At 44.6% G+C, this 20,828-nt stretch overlaps 1 protein-coding gene across 11 annotated transcripts in view; it reads left to right on the forward strand.

Moving 5' to 3' along the window:
* The window catches only part of SUGCT (succinyl-CoA:glutarate-CoA transferase), a 965,969-nt gene that overhangs the window by 152,436 nt on the left and 792,705 nt on the right, over positions 1–20,828 (forward strand). For all 11 annotated transcript variants that reach the window (XR_004538045.1, XM_033930269.1, XM_033930264.1 and 8 more), the window contains exon 8: positions 20,267–20,410. Coding sequence is in view for 10 of the 11 variants with exons in the window: in XM_033930269.1 (XP_033786160.1) it covers positions 20,267–20,410 (144 nt within the window). In the remaining variant the exon portion in view is untranslated. The remainder of the gene's footprint in view (positions 1–20,266; positions 20,411–20,828) is intronic.

The following is a 20,828-nucleotide window of genomic DNA, read 5'->3' on the forward strand; positions in this document are numbered from 1 at the left end:
GAGGATTATGAGTGGGTGAGGTGAATGCCTAGGAATTAATCGTGCAGGTTATAGAGTATTAGGAGTCAGATGTCTAACTGCCAGCAGTTAGGCACAAGTACTTACACCAGGCTTTGACCTGGCATAATTGCTCATGTCTAAAGTTAGGCATGAAACTGCAGACCTAGACTAATATTTTATAATGACAGCTCCTTGTGGAACTGTCATAGAATTTGCACTTAGAGTGCATCATTTTGACAGCTAAATTTGGTGCTTTTTCTTGAATCTACCCCATTATGTATAAGTATTTGTTATCACACTTTAGTAAACAGATCCCTTAGTAACCAGACTAAGGGCTAGATTTAAAAAAAAAAAAAAAATGCATAATAAACTGACAGGATGCTATTGCAGCCATTATAGTAGTGATTTAAAAAAAAAAAAAGCGAGTCATTCTCCAAAAAACGCTCATGCAAATGAGGTTGGTGGAGAGTAGTGAAGACTCACTAAATTTGTATGTGCCCATCACTGGTTATAATGATGGGCACATGCGCAGAATAAATGATACCCCCCTGTTAAAACAACAGCGGGTGAGATGCCCAATCTCTCCTGCTGCCAACCAACACCCTCCAGCAGCAGGAGAGATGCCCAGTGTCTCCCCCTGCCAACTGACACATCTCCCTGGCAGCAGGAGAGATACCCAATGTTTCCTGCTGTCAACCAACATCCCCCAACTCCCCCCGGCAGCGGGAGAAATGCCCAATCTCTCCCACCCAACGGACACACCCCACAGCAGCGAGAGAGATGCCCAGTGTCTCTCTCCACCAACCAACACCCCCCCACCAACGCCCCTTGGCAACGGGAGAGTTTGCCAATCTCTCCCGCCCAACTGACACCTCCCCTGCAGCGGGAGAAATGCCCAATCTCTCCTGTCGTCAACCAACATCCACCTCAACTCCACTCGGCAGCGGGAAAGATGCTGCCACGCAACCCCTCCCCGTACCTCTGATGACTCCCGCCCTCTCCTTCCTTATTTTCAGATGGCTGGCTGGAATGGATGGATGGCTAAGGATGGAGAAAACCTTAAGTACCACTTTGTGTGATACTTCGTAAAACTTAGGTGCTGGAAATATAGGCCTTTAAAATCTTAGTCTACATTACTGGTGCCTAAGTTTTTTTCTTAGGTGCCAGTAGCCACAATTCTGTTAACAGTGCCTATGAGAGACTGACACGTGGTCAGTTCCATTTTTGTAGGCACCAGTTGATTGAGGCACCATTTACAGAACCGGGCCTAAATGTCTAGTACAAGCATATTGATATTTTTGAAAAATCTAGCTAGCCCTGCTGCTTTAATTTTTTTATTATTCATATCCCAAATAAACGTATTCACAAGATTTATAGTGTTTCTCTCTCTCCCTCTTTTTCTCTAGAACAACAACAAAATGAACCTAATAATAATAACAGTAATAATAGTAACAAATAAAAGAAATTTCTGTGGGCAGATAGGATCTAATGATGAGAACATTCATCTTTGAGTCATGAGGAATCCTGGGACATGAGTTAAGACTCCTTTTATGCTACTTTGTTTTCCTGTGTCTTAAGTACCCAGCTGTATTTGTGCAATAATAATAATATTGTTCATTCTTCCTTCCTTCCCATGATAGCTTCCGTCTAGAAACAGGTGCCAGAAATGTGTACTCCACTGTCTGCCTGTTTTTTAAATACTTAGAAGCAACTTGTTGATTGAAATGCACTTTATAGATCCAAATACACCCTTCTGGTTTATTTGTATGGTTATTATGAGTAATGAGCATTAGCAAAGTACTTTTATCCTTGCATCACTCATTTAGACCCTCATTTAGATAGCTGGGTGGCTGGTGAATGTGAGGATCACTTGGTCACTTGTCTGCCTGGTGCGAAGGGGTGGACCTCATTCATCACTTAGATTTTAAGCAGTGCTGCTGTCTTGGAACATGTGGGTTACTAATGATATAGGGAAATGTGGGAGGGATGTTTTGGAAGCCAAATTTAGGCTCCTAGGTAGGAAGCTAAAATCCAGAACCTCCAAGGTAGCATTTTCATACGTTCTCCCAGTTTCACATGCAGGACCTAAGACAGAGGCAGAGCTCTAGAGTCTCAATTCGTGGATGAGGTGATGGTGAAGGGAGGAAGGATTTAGATTTGTTTGGAATTGGGTAACATTCTGGGAAGGGGGAGCCTATTCCGCAAAGATGGGCTCCACCTTAACCAGGGTGGAACCAGGCTGCTAGCACCAACATTTAAAAAGGAGGTGGAGCAGCTTTTAAACTAGGAACTAGGGTAAGGCATGGTTTGGAACAAGGTATCTTTAAGATATCACCAAAATAAGAAAAATAGGGCATCCTGATAGCGAGACCATAGTAGATCAAGTGTCCTTAAATACAGAGGAGAGTTTTTTTTTGTTAATAGGTTTATTAGTTGTTATTGCAATTGATCCAAAAAGAACTTGTGGTTGAGGAATCCAGTTGTAATAGACAAATAGGTTATTTGCTCATGTGTGGTGCTTCTGATAGCTCATGGGCCATTGTTAAATGTTTGTCTGCCAAGCGCTGCAACCAGTTAGTGCCTTTATTATTGCGGCTCCCAAAGAAGCTGGCTTGACCAGCAAAATGGGTCCCATTGGGCTTGGGCTGGCTTTAAAGATAAGTTTGATTTTTCAATAAGTTTTCATACGTCTCACACTATCAGTGATCTAAATACGTTTTTTAGTCCATGAACATAAAGAGTGTTGATTACGCCACATTTAAAGAATATTATTGCACTATATTGGTTAAAAGAACATATTGAAAGTTTTTGGGGTTTTTTTAGGATCGATGATCAAAATCTGGAACCAGTAAGTCTTAGACTATTTGAGTTCCAGTTATACTGAGCAGGTTTCTGAGATCCTTTTCCTCTCTTTAATATATCACTTACTATGATTTTTAAAGGGTCTTATTTGTAATTGTTGGGTATTTTTGGGGCCCTTGTTTCCATCTTTTTAGCAGGTGAGTGTTCCTTTAGTGCCATATGATGGAATCTTAGAAGTATGTTCTAGTGAGCTACCAAACTAAAAGTCTCAGATATAGTGCCTCAGCAATTCTTTTCTATGTCTGTTGATGGCATTGAGGAAAGATAAAGGCATCCTATTACTAAGGAGCACTAGCCATTTTAGCGCACGCTAAACACTAATGCGTCCATAGGATATAATGGGTGCATTAGCGTTTAGTGTGTGCTAAAACGGCTAGTGCACCTTAATCTTATTTTCTGATTCTAGATCCTTTGTGTTCATCCCACGCTTCTTTGAACTCAGTCACAGTTTTACTCTCCACCACCTCTCTCGGGTGCGCATTCCAGGCATCCACCACCCTCTCCGTAAAGTAGAATTTCCTAACATTGCCTTTGAATCTACCATCCCTCAACCTCAAATTATGTCCTCTGGTTTTACCATTTTCCTTTCTCTGAAAAAGATTTTGTTCTACGTTAATACCCTTCAAGTATTTGAACGTCTGAATCATATTTCCCCTGTCTCTCCTTTCCTCTAGGGTATACATATTCAGGGCTTCCAGTCTCTCCTCATACGTCTTCTGGCACAAGCCTCCTATCATTTTTGTCGCCCTCCTCTGGACCGCCTCAAGTCTTCTTACGTCCTTCGCCAGATACGGTCTCCAAAATTGAACACAATACTCCAAGTGGGGCCTTACCAATGACCTGTACAGGGGCATCAACACCTTCTTCCTTCTACTGACTACGCCTCTCTTTATACAGCCCAGCATCCTTCTGGCAGCAGCCACTGCCTTGTCACACTGTTTTTTCACCTTTAGATCTTCGGACACTATCACCCCAAGATCCCTCTCCCCGTCCGTGCATATCAGCTTCTCTCCTCCCAGCATATACAGTTCCTTCCTATTATTAATCCCCAAATGCATTACTATGCATTTCTTTGCATTGAATTTTAGTTGCCAGGCATTAGACCATTCCTCTAACTTTTGCAGATCCTTTTTCATATTTTCCACTCCCTCTTCGGTGTCTACTCTGTTACAAATCTTGGTATCATCTGCAAAAAGGCACACTTTTCCTTCTAACCCTTCAGCAATGTCACTCACAAACATATTGAACAGGATTGGCCCCAGCACTGATCCCTGAGGGACTCCACTACTCACCTTTCCTTCCTTCGAGCGACTTCCATTAACCACCACCCTCTGGCATCTGTCCGACAGCCAGTTTCTGACCCAGTTCACCACTTTGGGTCCTAACTTCAGCCCTTCAAGTTTGTTCAACAGCCTCCAATGAGGAACTGTATCAAAGGCTTTGCTGAAATCCAAGTAAATTACATCTAGCATATGTCCTCGATCCAGCTCTCTGGTCACCCAATCAAAAAATTCAATCAGGTTCGTTTGACACGATTTACCTTTTGTAAAGCCATGTTGCCTCAGATCCTGTAATCCATTAGATTCAAGAAGTACACTATTCTTTCTTTCAGCAAAACTTTCATTATTTTTCCAACAACTGAAGTGAGGCTCACCGGCCTGTAGTTTCCTGCTTCATCCCTGTGACCACTTTTATGAATAGGGACCACATCCGCTCTCCTCCAATCCCCAGGAATCACTCCCGTCTCCAGAGATTTGTTGAACAAGTCTTTAATAGGACTCGCCAGAACCTCTCTGAGCTCCCTTAGTATCCTGGGATGGATCCCGTCTGGTCCCATCGCTTTGTCCACCTTCAGTTTTTCAAGTTGCTCATAAACATAAGAACATAAGAAACGCCTTCACCAAATCAGACCTTTGGTCCATCCAGTCCGGTGACCCGCACACGCGGAGGTCAAGCCAGGTGTTCCCCGATGAAGACCTTTTTATCCATATCCATCAGTGTGATTTGCAAGAAGGTGTGCATCCAACTTGCCCTTGAAATCCAGAATGGTGGTTTCTGTCACAACCTCCTTCGGGAGAGCATTCCAAGTGTCCACTACACGCTGTGTGAAACAGAACTTCCTGGTATTTGTCCTGAGCCTGTCGCCTCTCAACTTCAGTCCATGGCCTCTTGTCTGATTCACATTTGACAATGTGAATAACGATGCTTCTCGCTCTATTTTGTCAAATCCTTTTATTATTTTATAAGTCTCTATCATATCCCCTCACAGTCTTCTCTTCTCAAGGGTGAACAAGCCCAGTTTTCTGAGGCGTTCTTTGTAGCTCAAATTTTCCATACCTTCTACTAGCTTCGTAGCTCGCCTCTGCACCCTCTCCAGCAGGGTCACATCCTTCTTTAGGTAGGGAGACCAGTGCTGGACACCAGTGCTGGACCATTGCTCTGTAAAGCGGCATTATGACATACGCCGATCTACTCGTGATTCCCTTCTTTATCATGCACAACATCCTGTTTGCCTTCTTTGCCGCCGATGCGCACTGCGCCGACGGCTTCAGGGTCCTGTCAATCAGTATCCCCAGATCCCTTTCTTGTTCGTTCTTGCCCAATGTCACACCTAACATTTTATATTCGTGTTCCTTGTTTTTCCTTCCCAGGTGCATTTCTCTATATTAAACTTCATCTGCCACTTTTCTGCCCATTTCTCTAGCTGGTTCAAATCTCTTTGGAGTTCTTCAATGTGCATTAGTGACCCAACTGTCCGGCATAGTTTCGTGTCATCTGCAAACTTGATTATATTACTTGTTGTTTTCTCTTCCAGGTCATTTATGAAGATATTGAACAAAATGGGCCCAAGAACCGAGCCCTGGGGCACACCGCTTGTCACCTTTTCCCAGTCAGAGAACTTCCCATTTATGCTTACCCTCTGCAATATTTTCTCCAGCCATCTACCTATCCATCTTAGGATGTCCCCCTCTATTCCATGGCATTCTAGTTTTCTCATAAGCCTTGCGTGTGGGACCTTATCGAATGCTTTTTGAAAGTCCAAGTATATTATGTCCACCGGGTCTCCTCTATCGATGTGTTTGTTCACCTTCTCAAAAAATTGTAGCAAGTTCGTCAGACATGACTTCCCCTTCCTGAAGCTGTGTTGACTGGCTCTCATCAGATCATGATTATCCAAATGTTGCACTATACTATCCTTGATTAGTGCTTCTACCATCTTCCCAGGAACTGACGGCGCAGAATCGACTCCATTTTCTCGTGTAACTTTGCTAGACAATCTCGGTCCTTCTCCAGGATTTTCTTCTGTGAACACATTGTTTAGCACATTCGCTTTCTCCCCATCACTTTCCCCATATTGGTTCCCAGCATCTTTTAGCCTAGCAATCCCATTTTTCATCTTCCTCCTTTCACTAATATATCTGAAAAAATTTTTGTCTCCCTTTTTTACATTTTTAGCCATTTGTCTTCCGCCTGTGCTTTCGCCAGACGTATCTCTCTCTTGGCTTCTTTCAGTTTCACCCTGTAGTCCTTTCTGCTCTCCTCTTCTTGGTTTTTTTTATATTTCACGAACGCCAACTCTTTCTCAGCCACTAGGTTGGAGAACCATATCGGTTTCCTTTTTCTCTTGTTTTTATTGATTTTCTTCACATAAAGGTCCGTAGCCATTTTTATCGCTCCTTTCAGCTTAGCCCACTGTCTTTCCACTTCTCTTATGTCCTCCCAACCTAACAGCTCTTTCTTCAGGTACTCTCCCATAGCATTAAAGTCCGTACGTTTGAAATCTAGGACTTTAAGTATTGTGCGGCCGCTAACCACTTTAGCCGTTATATCAAACCAAACCGTTTGATGATCGCTACTTCCCAGGTGAGCACCCACTCGAACATTAGAGATACTCTCTCCATTTGTGAGGACCAGATCCAATATCGCTTTTTCCCTTGTGGGTTCCGTCACCATTTGTCTGAGCAGAGCCTCTTGAAAGGCATCCACAATCTCCCTACTTCTTTCCGATTCCGCAGACGGAACATTCCAGTCCGCATCCGGCAGGTTGAAATCTCCCAACAGCAGAACCTCCTCTTTCCTTCCAAACTTTTGGATATCCACAATCAGATCCTTATCAATTTGCTGCGATTGAGTCTGTAGACTACACCCACATAGATAGAAGTTCCATCTTCTCTTTTCAGAGCAATCCATATTGCTTCTTCCTCTCCCCAGGTCCCTTGCATTTTGGTCGCTTGGATATTGATCTTTACATAGAGAACTACTCTTCCACCTTTTTGACCATCTCTGTCCTTCCTAAAAAGATTATATCCCGGTATTTTTGCATCCCATCCATATGATTCACTGAACCATGTCTCTGTGATAGCGACAATATCTAGATCTGCCTCTAATATCAGGGCTTGCAGATCATGAACTTTGTTGCTTAGACTGCGAGCATTTGTGGTCTTCAGGTGTTCCCCTACCTGGACGACTAGCTCCTACAAAGCTTGGTATTCGAAATCAACTTTCCCAAATCCCACATTTAGCCCTCTCAGAACCTACAGTTCATCAGAGCTGTTCTGGACACTGTCCAACTCAGAGCATTCCTTCCTCAGCAGCGTCTGGATGCTGCTCTTCAGCTTTTCCGTAAAGTGTCTTCCCTTTCTTTACTCTCAGCGAGACACATGATGGTACGATTCGGTCACATGGCCTCGACCATTCATGTGACTCCTTTTGCCAGACTTCACCTCAGAATTCCTCAGTGGACCCTGGCATCTCAGTGGGCGCAGGCTTGTGACCCATTCTCTCAATACATTATAGTCACTCCTTCGTTGAGCCAGTCTCTCCACTGGTGGATGCTTTCTTCCAATCTTTCCAGAGATTTACTGTTCCAGACACCCCCTCATCAGAAGGTTCTCATGACAAATTCCTTGACCTATGCTTGGAGGGCTCATCTTGACAGTCTCCGTACTCAAGGACACTGGTTCAGTACGGATCGTCAGTGTCATATCAATCTGTTGAAACTCAGAGCGATCTTCAATGCTCTCAAAGCTTTTCAGCATCTTTTTCATGACCAGGTAGTCCATATTCGGACAATCTAGTCACCGTGTACTACGTCAACAAGCAGGAAGGAACAGGATCTCTCCCTCTTTGTCAGGAAGCTCAAAGGGTGTGGGATTGGGCGATCCATCACAACACCTTCGTGAAAGCAGTCTACATTCAAGGAGAGAAAAATTGTCTGGCGGAAGAATTGAGTCGTCTTTTGCAACCTCACGAATAGACACTCAATTCCTCGCCTCTTCATTACATTTTTTCTCAGTGGGGAACTCCTCAAATAGATCTCTTTGCGTCTCCCCACAACCACAAACTGCTTCAGTTCTACTTTCCTCATCGCCTCGAGGCAGATGCTTTCCTTCTGGAATGGACGAATCTCTTCCTGTATGTGTTCCCTCCATTCCCTCTCATTCTCAAGACTCTTGTCAAGCTCAAGAACGATCATGCCACCATGAGTCTAATAGCTCCTCGGTGGCCCAGGCAACCCTGGTCCTTCTACTCAGCAGCAGGGAGCCATACCTTCTACTTGTTTTCCATCTCTGCTTACTCCATCTCTGCTTACTCAGAATCGAGGATCTCTTCTTCATCCCAACCTGAAGTCTCTACACCTGACAGCTTGGTAACTCTCAACATAACTCCTCTTCAGTTTTCTCAACCTGTTTGGAACATTTTAGAAGCTTCCAGAAAGCCTGCCACTAGACAATGCTACCACCAAAAAGGGACTAGATTTTCTATGTGGTGTATCTCTCATGACAAAGAGCCTCAAGATATCTTCTGCACTTATCTATCTCTGGCCTCAAGTCTACATCCATTCGAGTCCATCTTAGTGTAATTGTTGCTTTCAATCAGCCTATCGAAGGGAAACCCCTTTCTGCTCATCCGATAGTTTCCAGATTTATGAAAGGACTTTTCAGTGTCAAACCTCCTCTCAAACCGCCTCCAGTGGTTTGGGATCTCAATGTTGTTCTTGCTCAATTGATGAAGCCTCCTTTTGAACCAATGGATACAGCTCATCTGAAATATCTCACTTGGAAAGTGGTGTTTCTCATTGCCCTCACATCTGCTCGAAGAGCCAGTGAGCTGCAAGCTTTAGTTGCTGATTCACCTTTCACAATTTTCCATCATGACAAGGTGGTCCTCCGTACTCATCCTAAATTCTTACCTAAAGTGGTTTCAGAATTTCATCTCAAACAATCCATTACACTTCCAGTGTTTTTTCCAAGGCCTCATTCTCATCCTGGAGAATCAGCTCTTCAAACCCTGGACTGTAAGCGTGCTTTGGCCTTCTACTTAGAATGCACCAAACCACACAGATCTGCTCCTCAACTCTTTGTCTCCTTCGATCCGAACAAGTTGGGACATCCGATTTCCAAGCTTACCATCTCCAACTGGATGGATGCTTGTATCTCTTTCTGTTATGCTCAGGCTGGACTGCATTTACAGAGTCGAGTCACAGCTCACAAAGTCAGAGCCATGGCAACTTCAGTAGCTTTCCTCAGATACACTCCTATTGAGGAAATTTGCAAAGCTGCCACCTGGTCCTCGGTTCATACTTTCACCTCTCATTATTGTCTGGATGCTTTCTCCAGACGGGATGGCCATTTTGGCCAGGCAGTGTTACAAAATTTATTCTCCTGAATTGCCCACACTCCCACCATCCTATTCTGGTTAGCTTGGAGATCACCCACATGTGAGAATAGGCTGCCTGCTTGTCCTGGGATAAAGCACAGTTACTTACCGTAACAGGTGTTATCCATGGACAGCAGGCAGCTATTCTCACAACCCACCCACCTCCCCTAGTTGGCTTCTCTGCTAGATATTTGAACTGAGGAGACGCGCCCTGTGCTGGGCAGGAAGGCACTTGCACATGCGTGGTGCAGCAGACTTGAAACTTCTGAAATTTTCTACAAGCAAGTCTGCTTGCGAGGCTGTCCGCATCCGGGCTCCATGGATGCCGTCACTCACATGTTGGAATAGCTGCCTGCTGTCCCTGGATAACACCTGTTACGGTAAGTAACTTGCTTTCTCACCTTCTGCCCCCTTGAAGAATTATTTTCCATACAGTTATGTCAAAATTATTTATTTATTTTAGTATTTATAGACCACTTAAAGCCTAAGTGGTTTATATTTAGGTACACAAGTATTTCTCCCTATCTGACCTGGTGGGCTCACAATCTAACTATAATGTACCTGGGGGGTGGGAGAGGCTCCTGCCCACCCCTAGGCCTACCTGAGGACCCTGGTGGATCATGGGTATTCTTGAGGGTAGAGAAGCAAAGCCCCCTTGCAATAGGAGGGGGGTGTCTACCTATATCTCGGTAGTGGTGGTGGGCAGTTACATAGTAGATGATGGCAGATAAAGACCCGAATGGTCCATCTAGTCTGCCCAATCTGATTCAATCTAAAAATTTGTTGGTTTTTTTTTTCTTCTTCTTCTTAGTTATTTCTGGGCAAGAATCCAAAGCTCTGCCTGGTACTGTTAGGTTGTGATGCATCCTTCAAGAAAATGGAGGGGAAGGGCTTTAGGTATCATGGGATGGGTGGGGGGGGGTTGTCTTTGGAAGGCTGAGAAGAGGTTGGAGGCTTTCAGGGCCAGCAACATTTATGCGGGTTCTGGCCGATATTCAATACCAGGACTCCATAGCTAAGTGGGTTAATTTAGGAGATCTTTTGAGCAGTCATAAATTAACCTGCTTAGCTATGGGGGTGCAAACAATGAATAGTGCCAGCACCTGCATAACTCTGGTCTTCTGAATATTGGGGAGTAGGCAGTTTAAATGGGTAGGATCCTCTTCCGCCTATTGATGCTATATTTTGATTTTTAGATTTGATCATCCTATACTCTGATGCAGCAACTAGTGAAACATTGGCCACCATTGATAGTGGGACCTGATCTGTAGGTCAACTAAATCACTCTTCTGCCTATAAAGTTACCTGTCTGTTACGTAGCATAAGATTGGCACCCTAATGTTAAGTTTGAACCAGTGGCATGCAATGACATTTACAGCAGGAGATTCAGTACATGTACTAAATATTAGTTCAATATGTACCCTTAAACAAGGTTAATATACTCGCTGTTTGTGCTGAATAATGTCACGTCTTGGTCTCTTTCTGAGAATCACCTATAACATTTGCCACTTCTCCTCTTGCCTTCTGTGTTGATGTGAAGAAGTAGAAGTTCTGTATTACCACCTTTCCAAAATATATCCTTCAGAATCATACATGTAGTTTAGAACTTCAGATTTCATCAAAAATTACTTTGAGTAATACTGACTTACTACTTCAGCCTCAGAATATGACAGAAAATTGTTGTGCACCCACAAACAAGATGCAAAGGCAGTGAGCAGCAGACACATGTCCTCCAAGGTGTATGCAACAAAATAAAATAAGCTTTGGTTTCTCACCTATTCCTTCAGGTCATACTCACTTAGGAGTGACTGTAGACAAAGCAAAGAACTAGTTAACAAGACTGTAAACACTGTGGTTTTAGGCCACTGGTACCCACAAACAAGATGCAAAATCAGTGGCACTGCTGTGTGGAGAAAGGCATGGCTTTTCTTGACATGCAGCTGCCACACTGGTATAGATCCTGTGTGAAGAATTGCATGGCTGCTAAAAGATTCAGCACGTACTCTGACTACATCCATAGGAGGCAACTTTTGAAAATGATTGGGGGTGCGGAACTCATAACTCAAATTTTCCCTCATTGAGAAAAGGAAAAGGAAAACAAAAGTACCTCTGGTACTGAGTGACCAGTCTGTATCTAAATGTCAAGAGCAAAACAGATAATGTAGCCATGGAATTCATGTGGCCAAATCAAATGCTAGGGTTCTGCCAGTCTCTCCTTCCTCCTACTCCCTGCTCTTAGGCAACATCATAACCATACTCTCTCTCTCCCTCCCACTATTTGAACATCCATTGCATTTCCACCAAACAGCTCTCTCTCCTCTCAGCCCATCTATACCACACTCTTTTCCCTCAGTTTTATCACTTTCCACCAATTTCTTCCTTACCCCCTCTGCACTTTAACATTTTTCACACAGGTGTAATTTCATGTTTTATGTTTGGGGGCAGGGAGTTTAATAGTTCTCTGTCTGCTCCATTCCTTGCATCCTTTTATACTGCTCAGTTTCTCATTTCCCCTTGACACAGCCTTCTATTTCCCCCTGCTCCCCAGAAAGTTCTAGCCTGTTAATGTTCCATGTGGGTTTAGCTCACCCATCCTTCACTGCTTCGCACTTCTCTCTCCTCTAGAGATGAGACTTCCTTTCACTGGTAGATTTAACTCATCTTCAGTTTGTGACTCTCCCTGGCTCCAGGCACACTTCTGTTTTCTGGGACTGCAGCACTTCTCCTAGCATTTGAAGATTCCAGCACAATGGCTACCCTCTGCTTACAGAGTCCACATGGGATTCTTTGTCACATGTCATGAGCCCTGGAAGCCCAGCAAGATGAAACCTCAGATATTTCATGTTGAGTGGGAGAATATGGTCTAGCAGCCCAGGACATGGGAGCATACACTAGTGCTGCCTGATTCAGGAAAAAAAATTTTGATTCGATTCAGCCTATTGAATTGGTTTTGAGATTCGATTCGATTTTCCTGCCCAATTGGGTGTTTTTTCAAACATCCTGGTGGGTTTATTTTATAGCCTCTTCACCCCCTTTGCCTTCTCCTAACCACACTGGCGCTGTGGTGTAAACAAAATAAACAAACAAAAAAGACTTTTCCTCTCTCTGTTAAATCCTAGCTCGTGTTTGTGGTCTAACACCAGCTCTGGCAGGATACACGTTTCAAATCTGACATATTGTAATCACAAAATGGAAAATAAAATGAGTTTTTCTACCTTTTGTTGTCTGGTCATTATTCAAATCTTGTTGAACCCAGGCTCTGGTTGTCTTCTGATAACTTGCTTGCCAGGGTCTCCTTCTTTCTCCGTGCTAACCATCCGTCTGCCATCTCTGTCCTCCCCTTCCGTTTCCTTTCTCCCCCGGAGGTCTGGCATCTATCTTTATTTTTTCGTCTCTATCCACAGATCCACCTTTTCTTAACTACCCTTTCATCCAGCATCTCTCCCTCCTTCCCCACTACCCCAGGGTCCACCATCTCTCCCTTTCTTTTCCCAACTACCCTCCTATCCAGTATTTCTATCCCCCCTCCACACCATCCCTTGTGTCCAGCTTCTCTCCCTTTCTGTTCCTTCCCTCCCTAAATCCCATTGTCCATCATCTCTCTACCTTTTCTCTATTTTTAGACCCATTATTTCTTCCCCCAAAGTCTGGCATATGCACGTCTCTTTGAACCCCCCCCCTTCCCTCTCTCCCTCCATGTACTTCTACACCAGGGCCCCCCTCCTTGAAGGTCTGTTCCTCCCTGAAGGCCTGTCCTCCCCTTGCAGGCCTGTCCTCCCCTTAAAGGCCTATGCCACCATCCCTGGCCTATTACTGCTTTGAATGTCTGCCCCCCCTTAAAGGCCTGTCCCCCCTGAAGGCCTATGCCACCATCCCTGGCTTGTCCCCCCCCTTGAAGGCTTGTCCCCCTCCCCTTAAAGGCCTGTCCTCCCTGAAGGCCTATGCCACCATCCCTGGCCTGTCCCCCCCTTGAAGGTCTGTCCCCCCCTTGAAGGCTTGTCCCCCCCCCTTGAAGGCTTGTCCCCCTTCGCTTAAAGGCCTGTCCTCCCTGAAGGCCTATGCCACCATCCCTGGCCTGTCCCCCCCTTGAAGGCTTGTCCCCCCCCTTGAAGGCTTGTCCCCCCCCCTTGAAGGCCTGTCCCCCCCTAAAGGCCTGTCCCACACCTTGAAGGCCTGTACCCCCCAAGGCCTGTCCCACCCCACACTTTAAAGGATTGCGCAAACCCCCTCCCCCCCCCGGGAAGGCCTCCATGTTCCCCCTGGCCTCCCCACACCGTTTATCTTCTAGTTGTAGCCTACACAGAAGATCGCGGTTATAGCGTCTTTGCAAACTGCTTTTAGCTGTTTCCTCTGCTGCGGTCCCGCCCCTCCTCTGACAGAGACATGATCGTGGTGGAGGAAACAGCTTAAAGCACTTTGCAAAGATACTATAACCGCAATCTTCTGTGCAGGCTGCACCTAGAAGGTAAACGGTGCGGTGAGGCCAGGGGGGAAGCCGGACGCCGGGGGGTGGGGGAGGGAAGCCGGGCAGCAGTACTTCCCGACTGACCCTCCCTCCTCGCTCTCTAAAGCAGGTGCGCAGTGGCTGGCCAGCAAGAGTAGCACTGCTGCTCCTGCTTGAGGGGGGGGGAGGGGGTCCGAATTGGGAAGTCAATTTAAAAAAAAAATAAAAAATTTTAAATCGATTCACCCGAAGTGAATCGGTGAACCGATTCAAATCGTGAATCGGGCAGCACTAGCATACACTCATACTAAGCTACTGTGTTCTGGCCTGCTTGCATGATATTGCTCCATTGGCCAAAAAACAAGCAACCAGCTCATAGAGGCAAGCTGAGACCTAGGAGATAGCTACAGTGTTTTACCAAGAGAGGAACAAGGATTCAGCAATTAAGCACGAGAAAATTTGTTCTCCCCTTGCTTCTCCCCCCCAACTCTACCAATAGTCTCCTGTCACCTCTTCCTTCCTGTATTGCTGTGCTACTTCTTTAGGCTTATATACCCCAGTGATCCCACTAAGCCCACTATTTCTATCTCCTGTGAGATATAATGGGAGAATAATATTTGTATTTTTTTATGAAGAACAGGAACAGTATTCCCATTCGATTAAAATCTTGACCGTAGCCACTCAGTATCATCTATCAAGAGAAAGTAAGTTTATAAAAGGGAGATTTTCAGTTCAAGGTATTCCATGCTTCAACAACCTCCTCCCCTTTCCCCATCATTCTAATAAAATGCCTTATTTACTCCAGTGACTGCAAAATTGGAAGTAAAAAGCAATTACCAACAGCCACTCAAAATCAACCCCCGATTAGCAATTTTATATCTTCCACTGAGTGATACTTTGGCTTGCTACTACTATTACTACTAATTATTTCTAGAGCGCTACCAGATGTTTGCAGTGTTGTACAGAGTCATAAAGGAGACAGTTCCTGCTCAAATGAGTTTACAATCTAAACAATCAAGACTGAAAAACAGGATGCCAGGGTAGGGAATTACAGTTAAAAGGCATGGTTAAACTGCTGGCTAGGGTGGTGAGCAGAGGGGAGTAGGGTTATGAGCTGAAGGCTGTCTCCAAAAGGTGGGTTTTCAGTTTACTTTTGAACAAGGGAAGGGGCTTGGCAGACAGACTCAGGTAGTTTATTCCAGGCATATGGGGAAGCGAGCTAAAAGGAACAAAGTCTGGAATTGGAAGTGGAAGAGAAGGGTACAGATAAAAGCAATTTGTCTGGAGGGACTGCAGAATGAACAAACTTGTAGGTTAGTAATAGGAGTTTGAACTGTATTTGAAGGCAGATAGAAAGCCAGTGAAGTGATTTAAGGAGAAGGGTGAGGTGAGTGTAGTGAGGTTGGCAGAAGATAAATTGTGCAGCAGGGTTTTGTACAGATTGCAGTAGTCTTAAGTGTGAAGTTACAAGAGTGTGGACAAAGGTCTGGGTAGTGTGCTCAGAGAGGAAAGGGCAAATTGTGGTAATGTAGAGATAGTAGAGACAGGCTTTAGCAGACTGTTGCATGTAAGTAGAAAATGAGAGGTCCTAGTCAAAGACGACTCCAAGGTTACAAGCAGAGGAAACAGGAATGATAACAGTATTTTTTTATAGAGAGGAAGAACAGAGGGAGAGGAGCAGAGGGTTTAGGAGGAAAGAGAAGCAGTTCAGTCTTGGACATGTTTAGTTTCAGGAGGTGGTGGGACATCCAGGCAGCATTATCAACCAGACTGAGCCTTTTTCTTGGATTTTAGGTGAAATCTCAGGTGAAGAGAGGTAGATCTGGGAATCATCAACATACAGGTGATACTGGAAGCCATGAGAGGAGATCAGGGAAGAGGTGTAGAGAGAGAAGAGGTCCTAAGACCGAGCCTTGGGGTACCCAGCCACTAGTAGGGTAGAATCAGAGGAGGACCCACCAGTGCATACACTAAAGATGTGATGAGAGGGGTAGGAGGCAAACCAGGAGAACAGATTTGTGGAATCCAAGCATGGACATTGTATCAAGGAGTAAGCAGTGATTAATGGTATCAAAAACTGTAGACAGGTCAAGAAGAATGAGAATAAAGGCCCTTAGATCTGGCCAGGAACAGGTTACAGCAGACTTTGGTAAGGGTAGTCTCTGTGGAGTGTAGGGGCGAAAGCCAGATTGTAGAGGATCAAGAGTCTGTCAAGATGAAAGGAAGTCAAGATACCAACAGAGGACAGCGTACTCAGCTTGGATAGGAACGGAAGAAGGGAGATAGTTGGAGGGGCAGGTAGGGCCACTGTATGTTTGAAGGCATCGGGAATAGTTGCAGTGGAAATGGATAAGTTGAGAATATGACAGATAGCAGAAATGGGATAAAGAAGATGAGGGTAAAGATGAAGGGTGGGAATAGGATTAGAGGAGAATGTAGTGGGCATGGCTGAGGACAGAAGTTGTGCAGTTTCTTCTTCTGTGGTTTCAGAGAAGGAAGAAAAGTTGCAAGGAGTTGAAGAAGAAAAGAGGGTAGGATAAGGCAAGGGGAGGTGGGTCAGGAGAGGGAGGATGTGTGGGTTCCATCTGAGTTGTTAGGGTGAAGGAATAAGTGATGGTGGAAGCTGGAAGGTCAGGAGAATGGATATTGGAAAGGGGAGAAGGGTGTGACTTTGCAGCAAATTCAAGGGTGATCTTGTGAACTTTGTCATGGAAGAATTCAGCTATTGTCTGGGGAGAGAGAGATAAGAAGGAGTCAGAGGAGGGGGCACTTTGAGGAGGGAGTTCAGCTTGGCAAAGAGATGGCAGGGGCTTGAAGAAAGGGAATTAGTTAACTAGATATAGTAGTTTTGCTTGACCAGCGTGAGAGCAGAATTAAAGGTCAGCATGAATTTAAAGTGAAGGAAGTCAGCATGTGTGTGAGATTTAATCCAAAGTTGCTTGGCAGAGCGGGCACAGGAACATAAGTATTGGATACTGGGAGTGAGCCAACACTGAGGTTTGGTATGCCTGACAGAGCAGGGAACAGGGGAAGCAAGAGTGTCTAATGCATAGGAGAGAACAGAGTTGTACAATGAAACAGCCTCGTCAACAGACTTGGATAACATAGTGGAAGTGAGGAGAGCATGTGCGAATTGAGGGCATGAAGATTTCAAAACCTTTTGGTAATGACTGGATGTGGTGGGGGGGATGATAAGTGTGAATGTTATCAGATGATGATCAGAGATGGGGGGCAGTGAAGTGGAGAAGTTAGAGAGGGATGGAACAATGGTCTCTGGATGTGACAGGAACCATTAGTTAATAAAAAGATTTATTCAAATTAAATGTCCAAGCAAAACATCATACATCATATGTAAAAAATTTCAAATCAGATTATCAGAAGTTACACGAATCACTCATTGCTTAAAAAGATGGTAACATATGCCAGACCCAAACACGATCTGTGTTTTGGCACCTTGACCTTTGTCGGGGGTCCCAGTTATGAGTGTGATTCAAAGGATGAGCAATTAGGCAAAATGTGAAAGAATGTTGAACAATCTAGTCATGATATATATGTTGGCTCTTGTAATGATGCTAGATATCTGAAAGGTATATGCTGGCTCTTCTTCTCTTCCCTCAAACCGCGCTCATAACTAATATACTCTCTCCCCATGCAGCAGTTCACTGTGTGCTTTTAACTTCCCCACACATCTGCCACTAGCGTTAGTTTAGCCAGCAATTCTCAGGCAGCCTCAGGGCCTTTGGTAGGTTGGCCCACCTCCGATGATGCAACTTCCTCTTTCGTTGGAGATGGATTAACCTAGCAGAGACCTCAAGGCTGCCTGATGGAATCACTGGCTAAACTAATGCTAGCAGCAGCTGTGTGGGGAAGTTAAAAGCACACAGTGAACTGCCATGCTAGTCCAGGGGAGAGGGGGGGTCTGGGGGCAGAAGACAAGGAAGGCAGGAGATATGAGGTAGCAGAAGAAGGATTAGGATTGTGCCATGTACCCCCTGACAATGGTATGTGTACCACCTGGAGTACACATACCAAATGCTGAAAACCTCTGCTTTAGATCACTCCTGCTCCACCTCACCCCTCAAAACTGACAATTCAATCACTAAAGTGAAAATAAAATCATTTCCCCTACCTTTGTTGCCTGGTGATTTTGGTTTACAAACCGTCTTCCTTAGTCTCTGGCTGCACTTCCTTCTGTCTGTGCTCTTAACTGTGTATCCAGGGCCACCTTATCCATTTGCTGTTTTTCGCTCCTTCACTTTCTGCCATTCATCCATCTTTGTCAAGAGAACTTACAGGGACATATATGTATGCTAGTCAGAGAAGTAAATGTATAATAAATGAGAAACTGACTATAATTTTGAATACCAATGGTAAGAGAGCTAATGCCATCCATAAGTTGCTCAGAAAAAGTGAAACTCTGAAGGGAGGTGGATACCTTCCCTTGGTAAAAGAGTTTACCATCCAATCATTGCATTTGTTTAAAAAGGCATCACTCTTTAACCAGGTGAAACTTCAATTATGTGAAAAAATGCTTAATCGACAAAAAATTGTTCAAAACTCTTATATATGAGAAAATCTCTTGTTTGCACTTATCTGTGCAGACTTGCAAAGCTGTGAATATAAGGGCTCTGGGGTCTCAACGTGGCCCCGTTTCGATAAACTGCTTCAGGAGACCCAATATAATGCTGATTGGATGGTAAACTCTTTTACCAAGGGAAGGTATCCACCTCCCTTCAGAGTTTCACTTTTTCTGAGCAACTTATGGATGGCATTAGCTCTCTTACCATTGGTATTCAAAATTATAGTCAGTTTCTCATTTATTATATTATTCATCCATCTTTAGCATTAACTTTTAACATTCAACTTTTTTCCATTTTTCTGCTTGCTTCTCAAAATCTACTTTTCCATGCCTTCCCTTCCCATCTATCCATGCGTACCATCTCCTTCCTCTTTGTTCTCCTCTACTCCCATCTATCCATAAGAAGCATTTCTTCATATCTCTTCCCTGTTGCACCCATTGCTGTGCACCATCTCCTCCCTCTGTCTCCCCTTCCCTTCCATCCCTATGTACCATCTCCTCCCTCTTCCATGGTCAGACATCTTTGTCTTCCCCTTCCCCCCTTATATGGTCTGGCATCTTTCTCCTCTCCTCCCCATAGCCTGGAATCTCTCTCCTCTCCCATGGTCTGGCATCTCTCTCTCCTTCCATCCCTCTTTCCGAGGTCTAATATCTCTCTCCTCTCCCTTCTGTGGTCTGGCATCTCTCTCTCGCTCCTTCCCATTCCAGTGGTCTGACATCTCTCCCTGAGCGGCAATGAGCAGGAGTGCCAAAGCGCACTCCCGCTCATTGCCACTCAGCGGCAGAAGAAACAAGCCGTGACCAACCGGGTTAGCACCTCTGGATCACCAGGGATAAAAGTAAGTGGAAATTTTTGGGGAGGCCATGGCCCCCTGTGCCCCCCCCCCATTCCGGCGCCTATGCCCTAGAGTTAAGATGCCAAAATGCATTTTGCTGTGTGTTGGCACTTATGCTATGTCAATAGCAAGTGTAAATGTGGCATTTCAGTGCATAAATGATAGTGTTCTATGAGTGTAAGTGTTTGACACCCCTTTTCACCTTCCCCTGCACAGTTGCCATTGGCTTCCGGGGCAGGCCAATGGCAGCAGGCTCACCTCACTGATGCTGCCGGCTGTTCTGAAGATTAAGTTTCAGGAGTTAGATGGGGGACAGGGGAGATCCCGTGCCAGCAGATCCTGTTAGGGGAGGGGGGTTGGAGGGAGAGAAGAAGCATCTGTGGGGGAGAGAGGTTGGAAGGAAAGAGCGAGAGTACTAATGGGTACAGAGGATGGGAAGGGGGACTAAAGAAATGGGTGAAAAGAGGGTTCGGGGCAGTGGCAAAACTGGTGGGAGGCAGGAATGAGGCGGGAAATGGGTAGGATAAGGGCAGGGTGAGGCAGGCTGTGGGTGGAGTGAGGGCAGGGTCATGCATTTTCTCTTTTTTATTTATTTATTTTGTTACTTTCCAAATATGGTAACTCTAGTCATGGTGGTAGTGGTTGTGGTGGTAAACAGTGTGAATATCCACTGGCTCCTGTAAAGAATTCTGCATGGCAAATACAGAGTTTTGCATACAAGGGGAATTCTGTGCAAATTCTACACTGTGCAGTAGCACAAGAGTAGAATAAGGTCCACAAATGAAACACAAGGACACTGATATTTTTGGGGAGCTATCGGTTTTTCTCTGATGACTTTCAGAGTTTATTTCATTTCTTTTCTGATTCTTTGTTTTCTCAATTTAGGGTGGTGATCCAGTTAGACCAGGTGTGGCTATGACTGATCTTGCCACAGGACTATATGCACATGGAGCCATTATGTCTGGTCTACTACAGAGATGCAAAACAGGAAAAGGGTTGCATATTGACTGTAATCTGCTGTCATCTCAAGTATGTATCTATGACTGATCTCTACTTTTACATAAATTATTTTTAAAAGTCTTCCAATTTTCTTTAGCTTGATTCATATTCGATCTAAAAATATAAAAAAAGGAAACCCTTATTTTATATTATGTACAGTCTGGTAGTAGTAACCCATTACTCTCAATATCATCCATAGCAACAATAATTTCAAAACATTTAAAAAAAGCTTATATGAAGTTACTCTATTAACTGTTTCTGTTTCATTTACACTGGCTTTTACTAAATCTCAGAAGAGCTCCTTACCGCGGGCTAGTGAGATAAATGCTCCAACGTTCATAGGAATCAAATGAGCATCAGAGCATTTACCTCGCTGGCCCATGGTAAGAAGCTCTTCTGTGATGTAGTAAAATGAGCCCTTAAAAATCCAAAAATATATTGGGGGGGG

Source organism: Geotrypetes seraphini, chromosome 2, assembly GCF_902459505.1.
Source record: "Geotrypetes seraphini chromosome 2, aGeoSer1.1, whole genome shotgun sequence".
Classification (NCBI taxonomy): domain Eukaryota; kingdom Metazoa; phylum Chordata; class Amphibia; order Gymnophiona; family Dermophiidae; genus Geotrypetes; species Geotrypetes seraphini.